Source organism: Salvia hispanica, chromosome 1 (genome assembly GCF_023119035.1).
Source record: "Salvia hispanica cultivar TCC Black 2014 chromosome 1, UniMelb_Shisp_WGS_1.0, whole genome shotgun sequence".
Classification (NCBI taxonomy): domain Eukaryota; kingdom Viridiplantae; phylum Streptophyta; class Magnoliopsida; order Lamiales; family Lamiaceae; genus Salvia; species Salvia hispanica.
The window spans coordinates 2008662-2031950 of NC_062965.1; the positions used below are offsets into that span (position 1 = coordinate 2008662).

At 36.8% G+C, this 23289-nt stretch overlaps 3 protein-coding genes and 1 pseudogene across 4 annotated transcripts; all 4 read right to left on the reverse strand.

The window, feature by feature from the left end:
- Nucleotides 1-753: 753 nt before the first annotated feature.
- Nucleotides 754-864, reverse strand: LOC125202941 (annotated as a pseudogene).
- Nucleotides 865-917: 53 nt separating this feature from the next.
- LOC125212830 (protein yippee-like) lies at nt 918-2108 on the reverse strand. The gene is made up of 5 exons (XM_048113100.1): nt 2085-2108; nt 1886-2007; nt 1468-1576; nt 1329-1384; nt 918-1243 (listed from the first exon to the last, which is right to left on the reverse strand). Exons 1-5 carry the CDS (start codon nt 2106-2108, stop codon nt 1156-1158), a joined length of 399 nt encoding a protein of 132 aa, XP_047969057.1. The 3' UTR covers nt 918-1155.
- Nucleotides 2109-5431: 3323 nt separating this feature from the next.
- On the reverse strand, nt 5432-8267 carry LOC125213367 (glycine-rich protein DOT1-like). Its single transcript, XM_048113881.1, has 8 exons — nt 8067-8267; nt 6970-7050; nt 6743-6831; nt 6588-6662; nt 6376-6470; nt 6153-6263; nt 5985-6068; nt 5432-5815 (listed from the first exon to the last, which is right to left on the reverse strand). The coding sequence occupies exons 1-8, from the start codon at nt 8187-8189 to the stop codon at nt 5598-5600; spliced, it is 876 nt and encodes a 291-aa protein (XP_047969838.1). The 5' UTR covers nt 8190-8267; the 3' UTR covers nt 5432-5597.
- Nucleotides 8268-8939: 672 nt separating this feature from the next.
- Nucleotides 8940-11018, reverse strand: LOC125206694 (putative pentatricopeptide repeat-containing protein At1g12700, mitochondrial). 2 transcript variants are annotated; one of them, XM_048105943.1, is made up of 2 exons: nt 9807-11018; nt 8940-9635 (listed from the first exon to the last, which is right to left on the reverse strand). In XM_048105943.1, the coding sequence occupies exons 1-2, from the start codon at nt 10825-10827 to the stop codon at nt 9049-9051; spliced, it is 1608 nt and encodes a 535-aa protein (XP_047961900.1). In that variant the 5' UTR covers nt 10828-11018; the 3' UTR covers nt 8940-9048. The 2 variants fall into 2 exon arrangements, with proteins under 2 accessions (XP_047961900.1, XP_047961894.1); XM_048105937.1 differs by having other exon boundaries at nt 8940-11018.
- Nucleotides 11019-23289: the final 12271 nt, after the last annotated feature.

Sequence of the window (23289 nt, forward strand, 5' to 3'; positions counted from 1 at the left end):
GTTGTTGATGATGATAGTTAAGTGGAGTGAAATATAAGTGAAATAATAAGATAATGGGCTTTACATTGTATTCATTTTTGTGATTTCAATTGTGTATTATATTTGGGCCTTGAATATTAACTATGTCGGCCCAATGATGAGAACTTGTATAAAAATAAGTGTTACGTATAAACTTGATAGAGGAAAAAAAAAGTGTATAATCTATGGAGATTTGTGTCTATTGCATTGATGATGTGTCCAGGATTTTTGATTTAGAGGCGTGATAAATAGTTAGGCTAGGAGGGGGTGTCGGCCGAGCAGTTGATGTAGTGATAATATCGAGTGACTGTGTCGACATGCAGCTGTCTAGTGCAATAGCAACTTTCTTTTTCATTTGTTCCTTCTTTTCGTCTTTCTCACTCTGCATTTAAATTCTCCCCGGTCTCTCCTATTCTTTTGTTATTGATATTGAATAAATGTGCTATTAAGCATGCATATTGAAGAAATGAGTTGTGAATTAAAATCAAGGATGCAATATTTGATTTATAATAGTAATTCATAAAGATATTATATTAGTACTTAACTTTTTAGGATATAATTGTACTCCTTATTTTCATGTGTATATACGCCTATGCTCGCGTTCGCAAAGAAGGATATCAAGTCGTTAACAAACATTCAGGACCTTCTACTCGTCAAAATTTTGATTTAAAAAGAGATTCCGTCCCAACTAAAATGAATAACTAAAGTTCACTTGCACAATCGAAAGAATAACTAAAATGAATGCAAAAATTCGAGTTAATGCATGTCATCCTTGCGAGGTCATGTTGATCTTCTCTATATTGTACTCTGTATCGTTCCAATTTTATCGGATGTCCTCGAAGGGACAACAGCAAAACTAACACACCACCAACAAAAAAAATATCACAACCCACAAGAAGTAGAAAATTAGAAAATCTCATGCCATAAATTGCAAATACTTGTCGATGTAGGGAATGAAGAACAATGCTGAAATTTGTTTCAAGTAAAATATGTACACAACAAAGTCTTTAGACACCATTATATGATACTCCATGGAAAGCTTCAAAATGAGGAATTTCTAGCAATTCAAGAATCACAAATCTTTGGAGGGCTAAAATATATACAATTGTGAGCCATAGATTTGAATCAAGACTCGAATCAGACGTCGTCCGTGTCACTGCCCCCAACGGCATGTGCCTCGTGGTTTCCCCAATAATTGCTGCCGTCTGGACCAGACATCTTGAACCTGTTCAACACAAAAACAAGGCAATTCCATCAACGATTAGACTACCTTAAACCGTAATTTTGCAGATCTAGAAGCTCGGACAGACCGCTCCAGAACAGATTTTCCTTCCTTGTACTTTTGACTCTTCTCGTGCGCCATTTCCTGGAGACAGACAATCAATCGGATTATGTGTTGGAAGACTCAAAACAAGTGCGTCTGTGATTATAAATCGTGTGGTGTATTACATATTTCCACCCAACGATCGAACCACACTGGACGCAGTATAGATCAGCCACGGTGTGAGCACCAGTTATCATCAGCCTCTCTTCTTTCTCCCCGAGAGTCACGTTTGATCTGCACGTGGATATGAGAAATTCTTTAGTCACGAATGTTTATGATACTGATAGGCATCCCGATGTACTATCTTCTATTCGTGATGAACATCTAGCCCCCCGTTTTCGACTGAACTTAAGTTTCTAATTATTGTTGAGGAGTGGCATTTAAGAAATCGTGAGATTTCATGAGTTATAAAGTCTTGAACTGGAATTGAAGATTGAAAAGAATACCACCAATGTAACTCTATGAGTTTAAGAAGTCGTATTTTCGCATTAGTGATAGATCGAAGACGGATTAGTTCAGTTAGCGAAGAATCAAGAAACTTACACCTTGTTGAAGAGGTAAGCCTTCCCATGCCTGGATTGGAAAGACTGAATGGAAAATAATACAGAAAGAAAATTAAAATCAGTCTTCGGTCCGAGAAGCCATATATTCTGATGCTTGCAAAGCTAATTTTCGGTAAACGCATTGAAAGCTTAAAGATCAGCATCCTATACATTGAATCAAGAAACATAAAAGCAATCACCCGTAAATGAACTGAAGATATCATGTTCTACAAAATTTGGGTTTTTACGTTATAAGTTTCTTCACTATCAGGAAAAAAGGATTTCAAGAAGAAATCGTGAATTTTATGTTAGTTAATAAGCAGTGACCGTGAATCAGTCTACCTAGAGAAGTACAAGAAACAAATATGGCGTCATCTTTCAACACTAAAAAAAAAAAGAAAACTAGATAGAAAAGTCAGCCCATGAATTCAACTGAACACTAAGGTAAACAAGCATTCACAAGGTAGAAACAACAACAACCACCTTCGTGTTCCATCACAAGCTGCGCAAGAAATCATATCTTATGCAAATTGATTCATCATAATCATCACCACAAAGAAGAACGCCTAAACATGGATTGTTCAAAGCTAGACAACAATTTAACAGCAGGCCTTACTTACTCACTACACAGTAAACATTCACATCTGCCAAAAATCGAGCTTAAACTGTTCATTGCAAAAGCATCACTAGATCAAATTCAATCACAATGTAGAAACAACAACAACAACAACAACAACAACCACCTTTCATGTTCCATCACAAGCCGCACAAGAAATCATATCTAATGCAAATTAATTCATCATAATCATCACCCGAGGATCTTCCCGCACACTCAAATCATACAATACAGCATATGCCAAACAAGAAGAATGCCTAAACATGGATTGTTCAAAGCTAGACAACAATTCAACAGCAGGCCTTACTCACTCACTACACAGTAAACATTCATATCTGCCAAAAATCGAGCTTAAAATGTTCATTGCAAACTAGATCAAATTCAATCACAATGTAGAAACAACAACAACAACCCCCTTTCATGTTCCATCATAAGCCGCACAAGAAATCATATCTAATGCCCCCATTTCTCAATCTAATTCCGATTCTCTCCACCAAACAATTGAAACACAAACAATTCAGAATCATAAATAAATTGATTGATTGATTGATTGATTGATTAATTAAAAGGTGCTTACCTCAAGATTCAATGAAGCCAAGTGTGGACAGGAAAAGCTCAGAATGTGGGCTAAGAGAAAGGAATGGCATCAGCTATATAATCTTGAATTGAAGATGATTAGTCCATAACACTCATCGATATACCGTGGAAACACATCGACACAATTATTAATTAATTAATTAATTAATTAATCAATTTATTTTCTCTCACTAAAGTGGGCTCACAAGTCACACCTATCGCAACATAATTTGCTGAAATTTTGCGATCCATAGATTAAGCTTTTACTAGTTCTATTCTTTGTCAATTATTTCGGAAATTGACATAAAATAGTTGAAATAATTAGAGAAAAATTTACTAAAATTAAAAAGTGATTAATATTAAAAAGCAGTACTATTAATTTAACGACTTAATATAATTTTAAGTTGTAAATAATTTTTCCATAGTTTTATACTCACTTTGTCCCCATTAGGAGTCACACTTCCATTTCTGCACTGGTTTTATAAAAATGATAATAAATAGTTAAAGTAGAGAAATGATAAAGTAAGAGAGAATAATGTAGAGAAAATTTCTCTACATTATTCTCTCTTACTTTATCATTTCTCTACTTTAACTATTTATTATCATTTTTATAAAACCAGTGCAGAAATGGAAGTGTGACTCCTAATGGGGGACGGAGGAAGTATATTACTCCCTCCGTCCCGCTTTAGGAGTCCCGGTTGATCAATTTTGGGCGTCCCATTTTAGGATACCCGGTTGAAATAAATTAATAAAAAATGTCCACAAAGTGTTAAAAGTGGGTCCCAACATCCACTACAACTAATAAAAAAGTGTTAAAAGTGGGTCTCAATATCCACTATAACATTTATTTATTGGACACTCAATTAAAAGTGGATCCCAACATCCACTATAATATTTATTTATTACACACTCAAACACCTTTTTTCTTAAAACATGTGCCCGACTCAACCAGGATTCCTAAAACGGGACGGAGAGAATATTAATTTAGTTTTTTAATTCATTCTAAAATTTTTAAAGTAGTTTAGTATTGATGGTAGAACTCAATAATTGTATTATACTAGTACTTTGTATAAAAATAAATATTAACATCATGATTGGATGAAAACAAATTGAACAAAACCAAATTGAACAAAACTACTCCTCCTCGAGCGCGGGGTTCATAAAAGTGCATCACGAATATGTCTTCGACAATGCTATCTGTTGAAAAGTAAAATGCGGAAAATAAAACAAAAGAAATCTTGAAGACTATATTGTGATTGATTTGAATTTTTTTTTGAGATATATTCCACGTCTCTATTTATAGGACTAGAGAAGTAAAGTGTCTAGGAACTTATAAACTTGGGACTCTACCATAATAATGATATATTCTCTTAAGACCCTAAAGTTCTTTCCCACAATCTTAAGACTCTCGTATTATATTTCCAACACTATCTCTGGGAACAACATGTATTGATCCAAATTGCAATGGTACAATTTTAGGTGACAAGGTGCACTGCTCTAGATCTCGATGATACCGTCTCTGGGGACAATTCGCATTGCTCCAGGTCTTAACGATACCATCTCGAGAATGGTGCACTGCTCCAACTTTTGAAGGTACCTTCTCGGGAGACCAGGTGCACCGCTCCATATCCCGACGATACCATACCGGGAGACCAGGCGTGGTACTGGTGTTGCGCCTTGTCAACATCCTAAGTAGATCATAGCGAGTCCACCACTTCCCCAACACGAACCGATACATGACCTCCGGTGATGGCGATGGCGCCGGCGGCTCGGACACCTCAGCATCTTGATTGTTTGAGTTGATCTCGTTGACGATTAGTTGATTCAATTCCTCCCATGCATCCACATCTATATCATTGCTAGCCATGATCAAATATGCCTCTTGTAAATTACAAATATATAAATTGAGACTTGTTGGAGGACATTTTATCTCTAATATGGACATATATATATATATAGGAGATTTTGTTGAATTTTGATTGGACTAATTATCCTTTCCCTAATCAATTAGTATTAGAGCCTCATTGTGATGTTGTTTTATTTTTTTAATCAATATAGTATTAGAACATTATTATAATAAATATTTGTTACACGTATTAAATAATTTTAAATATTAAATATATGAGCATAATAGACCCGAAGATATATCTTTTGTTTTCGCACGGGAGTTATTTTGAATTTATTAATTATATCCCTATATTATACTATATCTTTATGCTTTTTCATGTTAAGCTATTATTAACTTTAATTTGTTTAATTAGATTACATGATGATTTCATGTTAGGGCCTTTTCTGTATTTAGAGAAAATATGAAAAATTATCTGATTCTTAATTATAAGAAAATAGAGAAAGTGGTTTCGAAAAAGTAAACATACATGAAAATATACAAAATATAATTTGTACTAGCAAATTACAACAAAATAAGTTCCTACACTAAAAGTTCCATTGTATATATATATATATATATACCTTCATAACAAGTTATACTAGTAAAACTGGAGCAAGCCAATCCTTGGTCTAACTATTCTTGATCACCCCGGCCCCTTCCACCGTAGCTCCGGCCTCTTCCGCCTCCGTAGCCATAGCCGTAGCCACGGCCTCTTCCTCCACCATAGCCGTACCCCCAGCCTCCTCGTTCACCGCCATAGCCGTAGCCGTACCCTCGGCCTCTTCCTCCGCCATAGCTGTAACCTCGGCCTCTTCCTCGACCATCACCTCTGCCTCTTTGGTATCCGGCCCCTGCCAACGGAAAGTAAAAGCAATCAAGTCGATCAGGCTCATCTTTGACACGTTTAAATGTGATGTAACGAAAATTATGATGATCGAAATCAAGAAAGGCTTCGTTTTGGGGTATATTGACAACAGAACTAAAATAGGACACTGCCGACAAGATGTGATACAAACTTACCACGGTATCCCCAGTTTCCGCCTCTGCCTCCACCTCCGCCTCGTTGCCCTCCACCTCCCCAATAATAATATCCCTCGCTATTCTCTGCAAGTAGAATAGATTAGTGAAGAGAACTTCGAAGCGAAGATATTACACTAAAATCAAGGGCACTACATTGAAAAACAGCACCTTGATAATCACCATACCAACCCCTCCCTCGACCATGGCCTCTGCCTCTGCCTCTACCACGACCTCTGCCTCGGTCTCCACCTCTACCTTGCAAGCGGCCTCCACCGTTATCTACACATCATAAATTGCATTAAGAATTTTTATTATTGAAGTTCAGCATTTCTAGTTGAGACGATCATAGACTTGGGACACATAGACGGCTCAATCAAAGAAATCAAGCTACCTTCACCGACAGGTGTGGAAGAAACGATAGATTGTTTATTGTCCAGCTCTTGCTGATTTGCGCCTTCTGCCTGCTTCATAGTTGGAGCTTGGTACCTACAAACACGCAATCCCGTTGTCTGAGGTACGGAACAAAGAATTTAACTCAAAAGTAACAAATACACAAGGAAAAAGGTGCATCTTCAATGATCAAAAGATACGTCTTCGGTTTACCCTGGAGAGGTCTTGTTCAGCTCAATAGTTGATAAAGCAATACTAATCAGGGAGACCTGCCGTTTCATCTCCAACCTGCAATATTCGGGCATCAACAAAACTTCATACGGAAACATGTTTTCTGAAATTTTAACCAACTGATTGCAAGAACTCACGGATTCAAGCCCTCTTCGATGGGCTCATAGGCATCAGTTATAGTTGTAGAGCTAGTTGATATGTTTTGATGTAATCCGGGAATTCTATTCTGCATTTATTCACAAATATAAATGTCAAATATGGATATGTGTTTCTCACATCTTGTTGGTTAAATGAGAATTATTTTATGAGTGTATAAATAACAGCCACTAGATTAAGCAGAAAACGAATATCTAAATTAAAGGACCTTGATAATCTCTCCAATAGCCACGGCCTTACTAATAGCCTGCCCCATCGCCTTCAATACGACCTCCTTCTCGTTCTTTTCCTGAACATAGAAGTAGAGATCATAACCAGTCTCTAGAAACCAACGAGATGAAATTAGACGAACAACAAAAATGGCAAATTTGCAGAACAACAAACAGACGACTCTTGTGTCAACACCGAGCATCAACTCTCGAATGCATAATGTCTAGAAACAAAACTCCTACAAAGAGACTCTTCCTGGTTTCCAGTTTCTACTAAAGCTTGAGCTCACCAACCCAAAAAAAAAACATTTTTTCCGAGAAAGAGAGCATAACAAGAACTCTAAGGCTTTCGATGGTCTTAATGTATACTAATCCTCTGTTCTTTATCGCCTCAACTCTTACCCCGAAACCACTTAACCTCTTATTAGCAATTAACAAACAAGATCACGGGTTTCACTCATCGCCCTCTACATTTTCCTTATCCGGAAATACAACCCATATTCAAAGCGTGTATGAACTATGAAGTTATACCCTCCTCGAAGCTCTCACGCTCAACCACACCAAGAATCGACTCTCCGCCCAACTATTACCAAACCCCTAAAATCAAGAACAAGTGAACAACACAACACCAGCTTCACTGGCTCCACAACTCATACATAGAATCATAAGACAGAATTCAGGATCATAGCTAACATACACATTCCAAACACAAACAAAACTCTAACGCTCTCACGCTCAACGCCACTAAGAATCGACTCTCCGGCCATCTATTCCCAAACCCTTAAAATCAAGAACAAGTGAACAACACAACACCAATTTCACTGGCTCCACAACTCATACATAGAATCATAAGCCAGAATTCAGGATCACAGCTAACATACACATTCAAAACACAAACAAAACTATCCCAAATTCCTCACAAACTCCGCAAGACTCCACCTTTAACACCTGAAATTCCAATTTCCATCCCAAACCAAGCAAATATCTTCACACACACATCAAGACTCGACCTTTTCCTCATACAAATCGCTATGAACAGTTCAATTTCAGCAATCTCTCATAAAATTTGCAGAAACGAAAAACAAAAATGAAAAACCTGGAACAGGGAAGTTGCGTAAGTGACGTAATTGCGGATGAGGCCCTGAGCCGTGACGCGGATTTCATTTTCGTTGGCGGGTTGCTCCGGTTTGGGCTTCACCACCCTCTGGTATCGCTCCATTCACTCTCACTGCGTGCTCACTGTGTGTTTCTGGAGGGTTCTTTTAGCTTCTATGAGAAGAGAAATAGCGGCAAATGAAATTTGTTGAGGCGACTGCTTTAAGGGGTTGTACTCCGAGGTCCAACTGTTTTAAGCGGTTGAAATAGTATATGAACTCTTTATGGTAAATTTGTTAAAAAATAAAATTAAAATCCAAAATCGGGTCTGGATACCTGATTTTTCAGGACTGGATACCCGAGTCGGGTATCTGGGTACCCGAAATTATTTTCGGATCGGGTATTAGATTTTGGGAAATTCGGAATCGGGTACCCGAAATTTTCGGATCGAGTATCCGATTTGACAGGCCTATTAATTCGTTTAATTTTTTTTTTGGCTGTTGTAATTATTTAGGAAAAGTTTATTTTTTTCAAATTATTAGGAGATAATTATAATTTCATTGGGTATATCTCTGAATCAATCTTAAAATATGTAATATATCATAAATCTTTCAAATCAAGTCCCATTTGATTATAAATATTAAAATATAATACGATGAATTAAGTAAAGAAATTATTTAAATATCACTAAAATCAGTCTAAATAAATAGGTTTGGCCCAAACTCAAATTAATAACGTGAATAACAATTTTTAATCGAGTAAAATCAAATCAATTAGATAACATTTCTCTAACTCTAAATGGACATTTCATGAATAAATTTCATTCTAAGCATATGTCAAGATGATAGTTATATGAAGATGAACATTGCCAAAATTATTCTAATTCCCATCTGTATTAAATCAATCACTAACTCTACTCCAACTAATTCTAACAAAGAACAATCAATCAGTAACTTTGATCAGCAAAAGCCAAACAAAAAAAGTCATTCATTTCTCAATTGTGGCACAACTTTCTTCATAATTTCCAACAGATTATCATCCACATCTGCTTCCCCCAGCTTATCCGATAGGACGGATGTAGTGCCCGGAGACGCAGAAAATCCTCGTCTGTACATTTCCTCGAAGAATGGCACCGCCTTGTGAAGCTCGTTTCTCTTTGCAAAACTGCTTATGATCGCGTTGTAGGTCACACGATTAGGTGGGATTCCCTTCTCCTCCATTTCAAGAAGCAGAGCCTTCCCCTCCTCATCACGCCCTTCTTGGTAAAGAGAGCCGATAATAGTGGTATACGTTACCACATTCGCCTCCAAACCCTCGGATGGAAGAAGGTCTAGAAGACTCCGAGCAGCATCAAACTCCCTAACCTTGCAAAGACCGTTAATGAGGATATTATACGTCACTATATCACAAACGACACCTTTCTCCTTCATCACTCTCAGAATCGGGATCGCCTCAATAACTTGCAGATTCCCACACAAACCTTCCAATAAAATGTTATACGAATGCAAATCAGGGATCACTCGTGAAGCTTCCATGTCGTTGAAAAGCTTCCACCCTTCATCGAATCTATCTGCACCAAAAAGCCCATCCATCATGATGTTGTAAGAAGCAGTACTATGCATCAACCCAATCCGCGGAATCTCATCAAAGAGAAGCCGGGCTTCATCCACAGCTTTAATCTTGCAATATCCGTTGATCATATTGGTATAACTCATAAGGTTATGCCTTAGACCCCTCTTACCTAAGGAGTCGAATGCCTCCTTCGCCTTTTCCAGTCTCCCCCGCGAGCAATACCCGCATATAAGAGAAGTGTATGTAAATACATCAGGACCAACATTTGCTCTTACCATAAGCTGCAAAACCTCCTCAGCCTCGTCTAACTTCCCATTCTTGCACAATGCGTCTACCAAAGTATTAAAAGTGATCAAATCTAAAGGCACCCCGCAATCAACCATTTCAACTAATAACAAGTATTTCACCTCATCCCATCTACCTAGATTGCACAATCCCTGAATTATCGAATTATACGTGATAATATTGGGCGAAACGCCCTTTCCCATCATTTCCGAAACTAGCAACATTGCATCATCAACCAATCCATTCTTGCACAAACCATCAATCACAGCACTATAAGCTTTAACATTAGGCCTAACTCTAGTTTTCTCCATTACCTGAAGAAGATCACGGGCAGTTCGACTTTGCCCGTTCCTGCACAGCCCGTTCATCACGGTTAGAATCATAACATTGTTGGGCTCACACAGTTTCAAAGTCAGAATCTTTCTAAACAGCCCTTCTGCCTCACCAATCTTGTCAACTAAAACCAGCCCTTTCAAAAGAGTGCTTAAAATCGTGAGATTCGGTTCGCAGCCGAGCTTGAACAAGCTCCCCAAAATCGAAAACCCTAACTCCACTCGATGTAGAAGGCAGCAGCAATTGATTGCGATGCTCATTGAGCACAAATTCACCTCGACGCCCCATTGACGCATTTTGTCGAACATGTGGAAGGCAACTCGGTATTCCCCCAATTTAACCGCGCAGCTCAAAAGCTTGTTGTATGCAGGGACAGAAGGCTGCGGGGACATCGAAATCATCTCGCGAAACAAGCGGACGGCATCGTCTGAGCAGTGTATGCAGCTGAAATCAATCGTGGGCGTGCCCAAAAATCGCCTCTTTTCTCCATCGAGATCGCGGGAAGCTGCGGATTTGGCTGAAAATCCTCTGTGAAGACGCTGGATTGATGAATCGATGATCTTTCGCATCATATCTCTCTTCTATCTACGGGAATGAGCAGTGCTGCGGATCTGTTAATTCTGCTCCTGTTTCAACTTCTGATTCCATGTAATTCGCCTAATGTTATTCAATCAGATTTCATGTTCTATTTTTGCGTATGGATTCATGAATTTAGATTCTATACCTATTGATTTAGCTTTGCAGCTTGTGCAATGGATGAAGAAGATAGTTCAGTGAATGGAAATGTCAACAGGTAAGATCTGTGCTAACGACGTCGTTTTGGGGAAGGTGAAGATGGGCTTGTATATTGGGCTCTTTTGGTCCAATCTAAATATAGAAAGGGTTCAAAATGGGCCCAAATAATTGAGTTTAATAAATTCTGTACTAAATAAAATGTCTCATTTAATTTTTAACACGAATTTTAAGAAAAATACTGCTACTAATATAGTAGAAAAAAGTATACGAATAAAGTCTCAATTTTACGTAGAATCTGAGTGAAATAACTTAGTAAATTTTTTTAACATCGCGGTTACGGTTCCGGTTCCAAAACCGCCAGTGGTTTTTTACGGTTTCAAACCACCGTTGTTTTTGCGATTCCAATTTGAAACCGTCCAGAACCGGTGGTTCCGGCACGGTTTCAGTTCGAAAACCTTTTAAATCTGAACCGAACTACGGTTCAAAAATCGACAGTTTCGGTACAAGCAAATTTTCACGATTTCGGTTCGGAACCTTAACCGGCGGTTACGGTTTCTGTTTTAACCGCCACTTCGGTAAACCTTGGGCATATCGAATTCAAACGTGTCTAATAAGTTTTAACAAAGGAAGTATAGTATAGTATGTGACTCCATGAGCATGTGTGACATAATTCTGTTGTTCCATTATTTATAACACGTTTCTTTTTAAGATGTTCCATATAACATGCCACTTTTTAAAAACACATTTATATTATACTTGTATTTTTCGTACCACTTTATAGTGATTTAAACTCTCCTAAATACGTGTATCTAAAATAAATCTACCCTAATTAATAGTAGGACAGATGATTATTTGCTAAAAATAGAAATTATTCTCCTAAATAATGTGACCAAAGAATAGGGAGTGAGTATTTACTAAAATGGGGGATATTAATCCGATCAGCTCACTCCATTTGTGTAATTTTTTTTGTACATTTAGCAAATCAAGCTAAAGTATTTAATTCGAGCTAATTTTAGTTATTTTAAATGTAAAATAAATGTGCGACAATTAGAGGCTGCGGAAAATACGATCCAATCAATCCATCATTCACAAATCCACCACTAGAAAAAACTAAACGGAAGAAAAAAATTAAACAAAATGGCAAAACACATCTTACTACCGGCGACAATCCTCCTCCTAAATATCGCCGCCGCCGCCGCTAGCGACGGCGGCATCGACGCGGCGTGCAGGAAGGCCCCAGACGCCCGATTCTGTGCGTCGCTCCTGCAGCCGCACGCGTCCGAATCTGCGTCCGGATTTTCGGACGCGGGCGGCGCGGAGACCGGGATGGCGGCCGTGAACGCGACCCTAGGGCGCGTGGACGCGCTGCGGAAGTTCATGGTCGGCGAGGCCATGCGGGAGCAGTCGACGGCCGAGGAGCTGGACACGCTGGGCCGCTGCCTCGGCAACGTCGGCAACGGCGAGGGCGCCCTCGAGGTGGCGCTGCATACGCTCAGCGACACCCGGGGCGCCGAGAGGGACGAGGTGTCGAGGATGCTAGGTGTCGCCGCGGCGGAGCTTAGTGCGTGCGCGGAATTGCTGAAAAAGCACGCGCACGATGACGTCATTAGGAAAGCGTTTGATTTGACGGAGGATACCGTGAAGGCGTGCTTTGTTGCTCGTGCGATTTTAACTTGATTAGTAACTTTGTTCCATTGATATTTAGAAATTGAATTTTTTAGATGAGATTTTGCCCTGATTTCGATCATTTAGCTCTTGTAAAATTTTAATTTTATAATTTGATTTTTATTATATATTGCTTCGAAGAAATCTTTATTTAACACTCCTTACGAGAATAGGATAGTAAAATTATTCATGATCGACTAATTAATGATGTGCAGACTCAATTCAAACAATAAAAGAGAAGATAACAACACAATTGTGGCTTGAGCATTTTCTTTTTATAAAAATAAAAAAACTTAATTGGAAAAATGTACTCTATGTAGCCGAAATAAATAGTGAAATGAATATTTTATTAATTTATTTTGATAGAATAGTTAATAACTAGAATGTAATAATTTCAAAATATGATGATGAATTCGGATTAAAAATTATGAATGACAAGCTAAGCGCCCTAAAATCTTTTCCAAGCGAGCATCTATCCATACCTATTAGAAAATGGTCACTCACCCCTTAAAAGGCCTCATAAGGGGAGGGTTATCCTTATCCACACTTATATAGAGAAGCTAGGATCATCACCAAGTCGATGTGGGACAAGGATTTGGAGAATTTAACACGCCCCCTCACGTGTGGGCCGAAATGACACATCGGACTTCCATCACGTGGGTAGGCAAGAGAAGAGATAAAGAGATAAACCATCATCGACTTGGGCCCTGCTCTGATACCATATTAGAAATGGGCCACTCACCCCTTAAAAGGCCTCATAAAGGGGAGGGTTATCCACACTTATATAGAGAAGCTAGAATCATCACCAAGTCGATGTGAGACCAGAATTTGGAGAATTTAACAATACCTAAAATTAAAAATCTGAACAAGTACATTACTAATTTCTTTAAGCTAAAAACAAAAAGAAAAATAAACAAAATATTATACATGTATATGTACTAACTTCTTTTGTCCTAGTGACATTGCCACCCGAGTTAAAAGCATTCAGATATCTATCCAACAGAACAACATTTATAAAAATCAATCTTATCCCCGAATCTAGGGCATAAAGAGCGATTTGGAGATATCACAAGCTTGGAGCGACTCGTTCACCCCGCGCAGGGCTTCGGTCCCGGTTTTGCCGTTCTCGTCGGCCGGCGCCTCGGTGCCCACATTTTTCTGCAGCGCCGCACGGCACGTCATCAGCTCCTGGGTGGCGGTGCCGAGCTCCTTTATGGGGACGGCCTTGGCGCCGAGCTTCCGCGGCGCGTTGGCCGAGGGGGCCTCGCCGCCGCTGGGGCCGCCAATCGCCGTCCTGAGGGCCTTCTCGGCGCGGCCGACCTGGTCGATACAGTCACCGATGGCCGCCTTGAGCTCCGGGTTCGAGACGCCCTTCTGGGCCTTCCCCATCATGAAGGCCCGGACGCCCTTGACTTTGTTGAGGGTGGCGTTGACGCCGGCGAACCCCATTTGCTTGGGGTCGTTGGTGGTGAACTCGGCCGCGCTGGGCTGGAGGAAGAGATTGCAGAAGGACGGATTTTGGGTCTTCTTGCATGCCTCGTCCAGCCCAGCGCTGGGGTTCCCTGCGGACGCCGCAGGGACGAGGACGAGGACGAGGAGGAGGAGGAAGGGACACATGAGTGAGATGGATTTGCCCATTTTTGTAATTGTGAAAATTGGAAATAGTGATTGTTTGTTTTTATAGTTATGTAATCCGTTTTTTCAGCTAGGGATTGTTGCAATGCGTGTTTTACGGTGGATTGAATATATGGTGTATTTTTTGGCGCGATTTTTATTGAAAATAAATTAATTCTTTTATAGGAAAATAGAGGAACTATAATTAAGATGCAACACAACACCTTTTGAGAAAATAGATTTGTACGATTTATGCGTTCAATTTAAATCAATCCCATGATAGTTTGACGAAATTGAGATTGCAGGATTAAGTCAACTTAAGCTACAACATACTTACAGTTGAGTATGGAGTTTGAAAGGAAGAAAATTAACTAATCTTCGATAATGACAATCCAACTAGATTAGGATTAAGCTCATTCTCAATGTATCTGAAAATTATGTAGTGAATTAGAGTCATTGGTTTGGCGTCGCCTACAGACGTGTATACACATCATATCAAACTAGGTGAATAATTCCTTGAGTTTCTGTCTTTTACATTCATGATATTATTTGTGTTTATTTTCTAACATTCCAAACCGATTTAAGACATATTCCATCTGCTAACAGATGTCTCATTTTTTAATAGTTAAGAAATTGTATGCCTACATAAAAGAAAGCAGTAGAAAAAGTAAGTAGAAGGTGGTGTTCACTTGCCAAAAGTTGTAAAACTGAAATGAGAGATTTATTGACAGACATACGAAAAAGGAAAAACAGTACGAAAAAGAAAAAACAGACCATTTAATGGCTTATGCCATATCCTTCAAGGCAGGTTGGATGCATTTACAACCAAAATAAGAATTCATGGCTCAAAAATGTCGAATATCGCTACAATCATCAATTCAAGATTCAGTGGACTAAAACTATCAGTTAATAAAAAAAATTAACATAGTTACATAATATAATAGGAGTAACAAAACTATTTTAAAAGTACTATGGTCTAAGGTTACATTCAATTTCCTCAAACTAAAAAGATCCAAACGGCAAATCAAAATTTTTAAATCGAATCTAATATTATTACACATTAGCTGCAAACATGAAATGTGTCGCAAAAAACTCGTATAGCGATAAACCCCAACCGAAATAACGGATTCAAAATAACTCTAAAATCCAACAACAACAAAAAATTACTCCCTCCGTCCCGCTTTAGGAGTCCCGGTTGAGTCGGGCATATGATTTAAGAAAAAAGTGTTTATGTGTGTGTAATAAATAAATATTGTAGTAGATGTTGGGACCCACTTTTAATTGAGTGTCCAATAAATAAATGTTGTAGTGGATGTTGGGACCCACATTTAACATTTTTTTATTAGTTGTAGACTTGTAGTGGATGTTGGAATCCACTTTTAACACTTTGTAGGCATTTTATATTCATTTATCTCAACCGGGACTTCTAAAGCGGGACGCCCAAAATTGATCAACCGGGACTCCTATAACGGGACGGAGGGAGTAATTAGTAACAACAAGCACTTCTCTATATTTTTAAAAAATTAAAAATAAAAAATGACAAAAATGGTAAAAATCCACCCTCCTCGCCCTCTCGGCCCTCCTCCGAGGCTTACGCTAGTCTGGAGGAGGTATGCAGGAAGGCCCCGGACCCCCTCTTCTGCGCGAACCTCCTCCAGGCCAGTGAGATCGAGTTCGAGGGCAATGACCCCGCCAAGATGCACGCGGCCGCCTCCAAGGCCGCGGCCGAGAAAGTGGACGCGTTGCGCGCCCTCATGATGGGGCCCGTGGGGAAGGGGGCCAAGGGCAACATGATCCGGGACGCAGTCCAATGCTGCTTGGTCAACGCGGACCGCGCCTCTCTCACACCGGCTAAGACGAAGGCCGCGCCCCCACCAACCCCACGGCCGCGCGCAGGAGATGGTCCGGTGCCAGAATGTGTTGAAGAGGAACGAGGAGGCGGCCAAGGCGGCCGGTGGGCCGACGCGGAGATCACGGCCCAGGGCCTTAAAGCGGCCCATGAGGCGGAACTTGCCTTCAATGTTGTCAAAGCCCTGCTTTAAATCGTAAAAAAAAACCCTTTAAATCGTATAAAATTTGGGAAAAATTAAAGTTGGTATGTATCAAGATAGATAAAATAGATTTACATGTTATGATCGAGATTTGAAATCAATAAGTATCTCGATTCATATTAATTGGTTTAAATTTTAGAAGATAGAGTAAAAAAACGAAACATTGTGCGTACGAGGATTCAGATCTTAACTGGCGAGGCGAGGATGGCAACTTTGCAAGGATCCCACCACCGTTTTTATTAAATGAGTGGAGTTGGTGTAAATTAAAGGAACACTTAGAATTACAATGATTCTCCAATTTTTGTAATTTTAAGCAATAGAGTGGAGTTGTATTTATTTATATCGATAGTTTTTGTTAATTTGCAATGTGTATTCTACATATAAGAGAGTCATTTAATCCAAATAATTTTAGAAAATATTTGATAGATAAGAAATTCGGAAGCTCTAACAAAAAGTCGATAAGTTAAATCTATTAGGCGCAAATAGACTTTTGAAACCCCACATACATTTTTCATTTAGTGAGATATTTCTGGCTTCGGACGCATTAAAAGACTAGAAAACAACCAATTTGTATGAATATTGATTGAAACATACTAAAACCAAGCAATATTCACTCATATCAAGTTAAGTCTAATCCCCAAAAACGTGTAAAACTAGTTCAAATTTCGTGATTTGAACTAGTTTGCACTATATCTTTCAAATTTTGAATTTGAAATCGATATTTTTAATAATCTATCAAAATCGAAACTCGTGTGGCAAAATCGAAGATAATGTGATAAACTTAACAACATTGTTTCTGATTACTCGTTTTGTTTGCTACAATAGTGCAAATTTGACTGGATAAGACAATTAAGTAAATAAAAAATTTGTGATTTTAAAGTCAAATTTTGAAAAATGTGAGATCAAAGTTGATTTATTCATCATATCCATAATTACAAATTAAAACAAACTTAATTAACAGTTGAAGCAAGTTTAATTCGATGTATCACTACTCATTAATAAATAATTTTCTATTAGGGTTTGAGTGACGATGATCAAAATTATATTTATCTAATGTCTATAATCATATATGTACGTGAAAAGTAGGGGGACAAGGTTAATGATTAAAGAAATTATGATTAATGTCGATTCAAAATTTCAATAGTACGTAATAGTCTCATTTAATATGATGGGTTTTTTCATGAAGGGAATTATGACTAATGTCGATATAAATGGAACATAGGTGGACTATCTTGTCAATCCAAGAAATTCTTTTGTTTCATTTATGGGTATACAACTTTTACTTCAATTTCATTGTGTCGGTTCCCTCTTCCACCACTTCACTTTATTTTGGAAGATTGAATTCAATTAGTACTAATGTAATGGATGAAAAACTTAATATTTCAAAAGTTGTGCCGTATTAAAATTAAATAGTGTATTTAAATTAAAAAATAATTCAGGGGGAGAGTTATTAGAAATGGGCCACTCACCCCTTAAAAGCGCCTCATAAGGGGGAGGGTTATCCACACTTATATAGAGAAGTTAGGATCATCACCAAGTCGATGTGGGACAAAATATTAGAATTTTAACACGCCCCCTCACGTGTGGGCTGGAATGACACATCGGACTTCCATCACGTGGGTAGGCAAGAGAAGAGATAAAGAGATAAACCATCATCGACTTGGGCCCCGCTCTGATACCATATTAGAAATGGGCCACTCACCCCTTAAAAGGCCTCATAAGGGGGAGGGTTATCCACACTTATATAGAGAAGCTAGGATCATCACCAAGTCGATGTGGGACAAGATATTAGAATTTTAACAAGAGTCAAAAGCTTCTAAAATAGTGTGTATAGTACAATAAAGCCCATGTAGAAAATAGTGAAAATTAGAGATTTTATGACCCAATACACTTGCTAAAAAGCCCATTTATCATGGGTTGTTAAATGATTAAATTTAATTTTTACTTTCTAATTTTGTACCTCAATTATTTCAAATTGTACATACTAAAATTATGTGGTAGTCCAACTTTGTATGATATCTGAAAAACTAACTTACATATCATATATGTATATAATTTAATTTATATTTTGTAATCACCCACTTTACCACGTTATGAATTAGGTGGTAGTCAAAATTATTTTGAAAAATATATTTAATCCTTAATTTTTGATATTCCTTTACTGAACCAATTAACCGAAAATCATCATGACTAATATACCTCTAATCAAAAAATGATTATACATTATGATTTAGTTTATTTTAATTATTATATGAAAAGGAATAGTCGGTAGTTCATATATTTCCACTTATGCTAGTCTTTTAGTTTGATGGAGCAAAAATTAAATGTGATTGTGAGATAAAGTTTGTTACACCAAAAACTCTGTTCTAAGTAAAACAAACCAAATTAATCGAATCTTTTCAGTTGTTTGGTCGCATAACTAATTACTTCATTCAACTCCAATTTAATTTACTACTATATCAGTTATAGTGATTTACAAATAAAAATGGTGTGACAACTTTTTTTTTTCATTTTGAAATCGGTATGGTAAAAGTACTTGGGATTTGTGAGGATAGTAAAAACAAAATGAAGGTTCGTATTCAAATTAGAATGCCAAGCTTTACATCGCATTAGCTAACACTCCTATTTAGTAAGAATTTAAACAATCAATTTAGGTTTGAATTCCACATAAATTTTCTATCAAAAATTAATAATTAGAATAATTTTAAATGACTATATAAATAATTGGGTGTTAGGTTGATGGAGTCATTAAGGCCTCACTCAATTACTATACTATTTTATATTTCAAATTCTAAATTGGTTAGGAAAAATATGTATTCACAAAAAATACTCGAAACCGAAGATTTCCTAGTTTGGAAAAAGATCATGAAATTCCTTTTTCTTTTCATATGGATTAGCCGATTAGGGGATTGAATCTAGTCATAAGAATAATGTTTGGTATAAATAGCTTACTACTTGGTCTTCGACACCCACAGTCACTGTATATGAATGCTCCGATCAATGCAATGAGATACATCACATATATAGTCATCCATGAAACTAAAGCATGTTTTGAAAAGGATATAGTCGGCATTAAATGTGTTATGGATTGATCTAAAGTACTATTTCAATATCTCCCTCATTGTATAGGGTTTAGGGAATGATATTATGGAAACCTTACAAATAATTAGTTAGGAATAACAGATAATGGAAGCCAGAAAACTATATTAAATTATATTTTTTGGACTGTTATTGACCCATGATGCCGCAGCTTCCCCTTCTCAAAGGCTGAGGTTCATATACATTGTTTATCTGTCATCCGTTGCCTTTGATTGCTGTCACACAACTTTCGCTTTCTAACGACAATGAAGACCTTTTCCATTGTATCTAATTCTACGAGTTTCATAAATTGAATTAATTGTCGGCGTTACGATATAAAGAGAAGAAGTTACCTCATATTTTTGTATTTTCATTTTGTTCTTCTTATTATTATATTATTATTAATAATAATAAATATATTTTTAATAAAGATCTATTATTGATAGTAGTGGTATCACAATTCACACGTACGTGCACATGGGCAGAGGCCCATTCGATAATTCATTGGGAAATGGCATATTGCAGTAAGTAAAACATCATAATCAATTCATTGCAGAAAGAGAGAAAGGGACTCACTTTTTATTTCATTTTATTTTAAATTTTTACATAGAGTGGCATTAGACAATCTAGACTTTGATTTTAGAACTACATCATGTCCTTGCACACATGTGCATAGCCAGTCCTCGTATCTTGTGCTTGATTCCTTTCCCAAGTATGACTTTGACTCTCGATCTCTTCTCTTTTTGCTTGTTCTAGCGAGACACGTTATCTTTCAGGTACTTAAACTCGATACTATTAGATTGCGAACGCAATTCAGAACAAACATTGGCAATTCATTTTGCAATTCCTATCGAATTGGGATATTTTGACCAAATAAAGATATTAACCCTGAGACACATTATTTTTCAGGTGCCTAAGTTGAGTTCGAACATGAAATTTTTAACTGAATGAACAGATTTTTTTTTTTTTGTTATTGTTATCGAATGGAGATATTTTTTAATAAATAAAGATATTTAATGGATTGTGATAAAGATAAATAGGAGTGTGTGGAATGCCAATTTGAAGTGTGATTGATGGCTTAAAAGAATTGGCCCCATCTCATAAATAGGTTGTTGTAGATATATATTGTGGTCCGAAGGCACAGGAGAGAGATGGAAAACGAGTTGCACTAGGGTCTACCCCTGCCATCTATATCTCTAATTCAATCCCTTCCACACAACTTTTTTTCATTTTGGTTAAATTCAGTTCTACATTACATCTCTGCCTACTTTATGTTCCCCTATATTGTTTGAGTTCTACTACTCTATAGTGTCTAATAAGGGAAGCTTGATGGTGGATTAGGAAGGAACGAAAAGTGCAGTGACGGATTCAGAAATTAAAAATAGAGGGGCAGAATAACAATAAGACTCGAGAGTGAGGATGCAATATATACTAGGTGTATTCGTGTAATGCTAGGTGAATTTTCGGTAGTGTTCGCCAAAAAATTGGATTCTATAAAATATTTTAAGAGTTATTTTGGTAATAATACGTAATTAAACCACAGAGCTTTTGGTTTGTTTCCGATAACTTAACTATTAGTCTATTGAATCTTATATAAATATCAAATATGCGTTGAAAATAAATTATACCCACGATTATGATATTTTTCAATTTGACTCTGGGAATATTTAGACTCTTAAGACAGTTTCGTGGGTCGATCGTCCCCTCCCATCCCCTTAAATTTGTCATTGAAATGGCGGATGGAGGGATGCATCATATACAAACAAAGAAGAGTATGATTGCTAACTACCCATTATATTTGGAGAAAGAATAGCAAGTTTTGGTAATCTATTAGCTACATTGCTAACTTCCCATTGGATATAAGAAATATCAAGAACAATAAATTTGTAACCTATTTTGATGTTTTGGTATAACATACCCTAAGGGTCATAAGGACCATTTTAAAATTTTGATGGAAAGTATAACTATTTTCCTCTTATTTTTGTTAAATGTAGAAACAAAACAAAAACAATACAACTTTATGTTAATGGCTTTACACAATAGTGAAGTTCAATTAATATAATCATTACATAACAACATGAGAAAGAGAATAAGATAGTACTTAGTAAATACTTGTGCTCTCCATCATTTGAACAACCTTCAAGATCTCTAGCTATGATAGCCATTGATGTTATTATTTTTCTTCATTCTTCGGTTATATTTTTATATCAAAGTTTTATACTCATTGATAAATAATTGAATTAAATAGATGTACTTTGAAGAGGGGCCGTGGGGAAATAGGGCAGTTTCGTGAAGAAGAATAAAAAAACCGACAAACCGGCAACTAAACAGAATTGTAAGAGTAAAAACAAGAGATACCATTAATGATATCTGAAAATGATAGATACACAAAATTTAATGTACATTTCATTTTTTTTATTCATAATAAACTTTGAAATTAGACTGGATATTAGTTTAAGGGGTAAATGAACCTAGATACACGAATTTTTGTCGAATTTTTATTTCACATATACATTGACTTTAGGCTTCTAATTAAATACACAAGCTTTTAATTGTTATAATTTTCACACGGTCATTAATTGTCTCCAAATTATTGTTGTTGTTGAAGTCTCAAATGTCTACACGGAATTCTGGATTCAGGAAATTGAACTCGTGGGATAGGACATATTAAAGTGAAGAAGCTAGGTCCTCATCGACGTCAAGAGAAAAGGCGGTACGAGACTCCTCATTGACAATGGATGACATGTAAAGATTGGGGTGGAACTGTTACACAGTGAGATCGACGATAACTCCAATAATAAATTTAATAGAATTTTATGCAATTAGAGGTTGGGGTGGGGTTGGTCGACCCCATCTAGATCTGTCAGTGTTTAAATAGCTTAATCTACTGATGTATTAGCCTATATAATTGGACGTTTATGTCACTTCGGCTTAGTTACGATGAAATTAGTTTGTCGTTTTAGCTATTCATGATAAAAGTTTGTGTACAAAATTAGAACCAAATGAGAATTGGTATATTGAATTAAGAACAATTAAATTTCGTTTTAAGTATTGCCACATGCTAATTTCAATCAAAATCGAATCTTGGAGGTGTGAAGGATACTATCATTATTATCAAATCTTGCAAACAAGAGAAAGATTAAACCAAATTATGATAGACATATCAAATCACTTTGCTTCATCAATAATTCTGACGAATTTGTACTCAATTTGTCCCTCTGCAGAGATACAAAATAAACCATCTTTACAAATAAAGAAAGCGTTACTAGATCAAATTTGAATTTAAATTTGGAATTAATTAAGGTGTGAAACAACCAATTAATATACAATTATAAGTCTCAGATTCATTAATTATGGCTTATGAGCTATCGATACCGATCAGATTCAAACTTAACTTTAAGTACATGCCTCTCCAAAAAGCTAGGAAGATGTTATTTTTATTTAATTTTAAAAATTATGTGAAATATTTTCTGGAGTTCAGATGGTCGAACTTAGTTCTAAATTGGTCTTTGGTTATTAAAATAATTATTTTTATTCGTGACGAGAATAAAACTAATTAGAAAAATGACCAAGGTTATATTCATCCATCCCTTTTTATGCCAAAACCATCCTAGTAGATAAATTATTTTTATATTTTGGGATAGTAAAACAAACAAAAATCAATCTTATTTGGCACTACTTTGAACCATTTAAGCAATTTTAATTTACAATAAGTGTTATTGTGGGCTACATTTTCATTTTTTGTAAAAGATATAACTAAGCTGGTATATGGACATTAATGAAATATACCAATCAAATCAAAATTGATAAACTAAACAATTTTTCATTAGTGTCCAAATCCAACTTATACAAGGCTGGCAAAAGATCCAATGCTAGCAATAATTTCATGAA